This window comes from Malurus melanocephalus, unplaced genomic scaffold (assembly GCF_030028575.1).
Source record: "Malurus melanocephalus ecotype Western Australia unplaced genomic scaffold, MMel_1.1 scaffold_19, whole genome shotgun sequence".
NCBI classification, from domain to species: domain Eukaryota; kingdom Metazoa; phylum Chordata; class Aves; order Passeriformes; family Maluridae; genus Malurus; species Malurus melanocephalus.
Genome location: NW_026623251.1, coordinates 1,697,889 through 1,702,531, shown reverse-complemented (window position 1 = coordinate 1,702,531; position 4,643 = coordinate 1,697,889). Strand labels below are relative to the sequence as shown.

At 40.3% G+C, this 4,643-nt stretch overlaps 1 protein-coding gene across 2 annotated transcripts in view; it reads right to left on the bottom strand.

Moving 5' to 3' along the window:
* Positions 1-507: 507 nt before the first annotated feature.
* The window catches only part of ZBTB18 (zinc finger and BTB domain containing 18), a 6,754-nt gene continuing 2,618 nt past the window's right edge, over positions 508-4,643 (bottom strand). For both annotated transcript variants that reach the window (XM_057389748.1, XM_057389747.1), the window contains exon 2: positions 508-4,336. In XM_057389748.1, the coding sequence (XP_057245731.1) occupies positions 2,754-4,322 (1,569 nt within the window). In that variant the 5' untranslated portion in view covers positions 4,323-4,336 and the 3' untranslated portion in view covers positions 508-2,753. The remainder of the gene's footprint in view (positions 4,337-4,643) is intronic.

Sequence of the window (4,643 nt, the reverse complement as noted above, 5' to 3'; positions counted from 1 at the left end):
TAGAGCAGCCTCAAACAAGAATTCTGGGTACATCCTGCAACAAGCATTTAAACCAGGTCTTTCTCAAAGGTTTTGCTACGCTTTTTTTTTTTTTTTTCTTTTTTGAGAAACATTTAGTCTGTAAGAGAAATACCCAAAAGATTTAGGATTATTTCAATTTTCCTTTGTAGTCCAGACAGCTTTGATGTGTTACCAGTAGTTTGGATATTTTGACTGCCTCCTGTAACACTGACAGCCAGTCAGTACCCGGCCAATGCTTCAGATTAAGTTGTTGCCTTCTGYTCTACTGTTCCGATAGAGACTGATATATAAAAGAGTGAGCCCAAGAGAGCTCCTTGCAGTGAAATTAAGCCTATAAAGGGAATCTGCACAGATATTTGCATGGGAGCAAAATTTCTGAAATTCARTAGATTGCTTCTGCAAGTCTTTGGGGAAGTAAAAAATAATAATTATTAAAAAAACCAACCTCTATAGAATGATCGAGAGCTACACACAGAGAAATGCTTTCAAAACACAAGCATTTAATTTTTTTAAACGTTAAGTGAGATGTAAATACGTATGGTAGCAACTAAGTGCCCAAAAGCATACTGAAAACATATTCCGTACACAGTTAGCAATAGAAGTCTGTACAAAAGTAATAAAGTTACACATTATAAAAAATACTTCATAACTATAATTTAAAAGAGGGAAAAAAGACAAGGGAATTGATTTCTCAGTTCATATAATTTATTGCAGTTAGCACACAGTTTAAAAATTCACCAACACACCAATAGTACAAAACTAAACAGCATTATAAGTTATTCCCTCCTCAGGAAAATAAAACATACTATGATTGTCAAAGCTAGATGTCAGTCTAAGTTTTAGAACAAAAGAAGAATGTGAAACTAAGGAAAGGAAAAAAGCAATCACTCACAAGGACCACAAAAAAATCCAAGAGAAAGTCCATTTTCCTCAGACACTGATTGTCTTTTCTAACTYAAGAAAAGAATGTAGTTTTAAACCTAAAACTATTCAAGTAACTAAAGATAACGCTCCAAGGCCATTTTCACAGCTTTTTTTTTTTTTGTTTTAAATGCCATTACAGCCAAATTAACACACATTTGACCAAATATTTCCAAAACAGTCCAGCAATACACAATGGAGTTTTCCACTCAGTATCTTAAGCACAAAAATAGGCTATGTTTACAGTAGTTAAGGCGATCAAATTTTAAACAAAAGCAGAGAAAAAAAAAAGGAAAAAAAAAAGGAAAAAACAGCAAACGTTTTCCATGCTACTCCCATAGACCTTATTTGTAAGTGCAAGACAGGAAAACAAACACTGTGCAAAATGCTTTTGACCTGCGTGTTGGTCATTAAAACCACACGTCAGGCTGCAGTCTCTGCTGCTTGGATACGCATAGTCCTTCCCCGGCCCCCCCGGCCCCCCCTGTCACTCAGGCCTGCCCAGGCCTTTCAGCCTGGGGCTTTTTTTGCTTTTTTTTTTTTCAGTCCACAGCCTCTTTTCAACGGGGGGGAGAAAAAAAAAAGAACGACCTATTGTGGTGGAGTGGTGCAGCAGGAATCCTACAAATGCTCATCTGGGGAAATGGACGCACCTCAGTTGGAGCTGGCGTGGGGTCTGTGCAATTAGAAGGGGTCTGGGGTTAGTAAATGCACACCGCACATGCAAATCTCGAAGCCTGGTTGTAAACATTCAATTTTTTTCCTTGWTAACGTAGCTAAATCGGCGACTCGTAGCTTAAGTTCTTCTCAACTTAAAGACAGTGGGAAAGTAAATTTAAATTAGATAAAATAAAAACAGTGCATTTCTCGTCTTCATAACACTGGCATTTTCAACGGTGTCAGGTTTTTTTCCTAAGGAAATTAAATAATTTTCAACTCACTCGTTAAAGTTATACAATGCAAACAAAGACAAAAATATACTGAAAATCATGCATTTCTGTAGCGTTAATATTTACTTTTCAAGACTCAACTAAGAGCATCAACACAACCTGCCAAGTTCTTTGATACCTCCCCCCGGCCCATGTAATCAATTACAGTATACAATAACAGTAATTCACATTTTTTAAACACACAGTTCATCACTGCTGAAGCTGCAATATCCTTTTTCATCCCAAGCAAACCTTCACGTAAGACAGAGTCCCAGTGATCCCAGTGTACTCTCAGGGTTTTTGTTTTATGTTTTTTGTGTTGGTTTTTTTGTGGTTTTTTTTCCAGTGGGAACTGTCAGAAATCCAGAAGTTGCCATAATAAGTTTTAAGTCAACCGCTTRTTTAAAAATAGATAATCCAGCATTTCAGAAATTTTCCATTTGGGTCTAAAAGCATTCAGGTTTCCAACAGTTAGAAAGGACTCATGCAATTATAGAAATGTAAAGGAACTGACAAAATTGGGAGAGGATTTCTACATTCAGATTTAAAGAGGGAAAAAGATCAAGAGTTTAAAAGAACCCAGTGTTTTGGGGAGAATAAAGCCACATCCAAATTTTTTGAATTGGAGATTCCTTAGAAGTAAAGTATCCGTTGGCTTCTATTCCAAAAAGGGGGAAAAATACGCTCCGCAATTAGTTACTTTGTCGGATTACCTCTACAGTTCATTTTTATTGGAGTGCTAAATTAGTGAAATATTCATGCTGCCTTAAAGTGCAAAAACAAGCTAATAGCCAAACTTTCAGTTCAAGGAAACAAGATTGCTTTTAGACTGTACCACAACTATATAGATTTATATATATATTATTTATATATATAAAAATTTTATTTCCAAAGTTCTTGTGAGCTATCTTCTAAGGTCCAGTCTCTGACAGTAGGTAAGCTCAGTGCTTCGCTTTTGACAGACAATGAGTTCACCAACTCACAGTGAAACTTCCGAATGTGTCTGTAAAGGTCTCCGGACTGTGTGAACCTGCGTTCACACCACTTACAAGCATGAGGCTTCTCCCGCGTGTGAACCACTGCGTGGCGGCTCAGGTTGTGGGAGTACTGGAAGCTCTTCCCACACTGGGTGCAAGTGTAGGGCTTTTCACCTGAATGAGTCCTCTCATGACGTTTCAAGGTGTACATGCAAGAAAAAGTCTTACCACACAACGAGCAGGTCGGGACATTGACATCGGTAGCAGGCTTGCTGCGGATCCCGTCCTGCTCTCGAAAGTGCGTGCTTAAATGAATTTGCAGGATGTGGGGGCTAGGAAAGACCTTGTTGCAGAGAGGACACATGAAAATTTGGCCAGCGGGGCTAAGTATGTTTGACACGTAAGGGAGCAAGCTGCTGTCCATGTTTCCTTCCACCTGGACTCTCTCATTCTCTGGCGTTATCATTTCATCATCGCTTGCCTTGTCCTCTCTATCTAGCTCCCTCAAGACCGAATCTTCCCTCATCGGAGCCAGGTGGGCTGGCTCRTACTGTACCCTGTTATTAGTGCTCACACTTTCCTTCACAGTGCTATGTTCCATATCATAGTCATTAGTGCCAACATCACTCTCATCACAGGAAGCCTCTTTCTCCACCTTCACCTGAACCAGGCTGTTTCTAAGCATGTCCTGCGAAGAGAAATAAGAACTGTTCAAATTTTCAACTCCTGAAAGGCTGGACTTGACAGACAGGTCCAGCACRCAGTCAACATCTGCTGAATCCCTCACGGAGGTGACAGACCTCTGGGACAAAGACTCTGTTGAGCTGCAGGGGCTGGCTACTGTTTTTCCAGCTGCTGCTGTGTGCGTCTCTGCCTCTCCGCCAGTCTGGGGAATGCCTGCTGAGTCTGAGGGCAATCTCATCCACATGTTCCCAGGCTCAGCCGCCAAGTCCCTTTTGCTAGGCAGGATGTTCAATTTTTCATCTTCTCCGTCGTCTTCATCGCTGGGCAAGTCTCCTGGCATGTGGCTGCTGCCGTCGGAGAGGCTCTCCACTTTGTCTGAACAACTTGAGGCGTCTTCCTCCTTTTTTGTACTGTCTGCCTCCGTGGTTGCTTTCTCTTTCAGCTTCTTTTTACAGACTTTGACAATGTCATACATGTGGAGATAACTGGCAGCTGCTAGCACGTCTTCAATGGGCAAGTCTTTGAACTGGAGCTTTCCTTCGTACATGAATTCAAGCAGGAGAGCAAAAGCTGGGGCTGTAACAATGTCGCTGTTCAGATGAACAATGTCCCTTTTGTCCAGCTGGTCCTTGTAAAAGAGGTGGAAATACATGCTGCATGAAGCCAGTACAGCTCTGTGCGCTCGAAACTGGGCATCTCCTACCAGAACAGTGCAATCACAAAGAAAACCCTGATGTCTCTGCTCACTCAGACACTGTAGCAAATGTCTACTGTGGTCAGGAAACTCCATACTGTCTTCATAACCTATAAGCAACAAGATTTAAAAAAATTAAATGTAGGTCAGAATCACAGAACTTACAAATCCAAGTAATTCCACTCTAAAAATCCTGTATTTATATTGCTGAAATTCTGGTACTGACAGCACGCAAAATTTATTTAACACAAATGTTTGATGGCAACTCTCTCCCCGACTGACCACTACAGTTATGATTTCCTTTCTGTGGTAAGAAGCTCATTTAGTGAGTGCATAGGTACATCTTCAAATTTTTTTTAAGTATCACTGCTGTTCATAAAATCCATTCAAAAGTCTGGTTTTTTTTTTTTTTTTTAA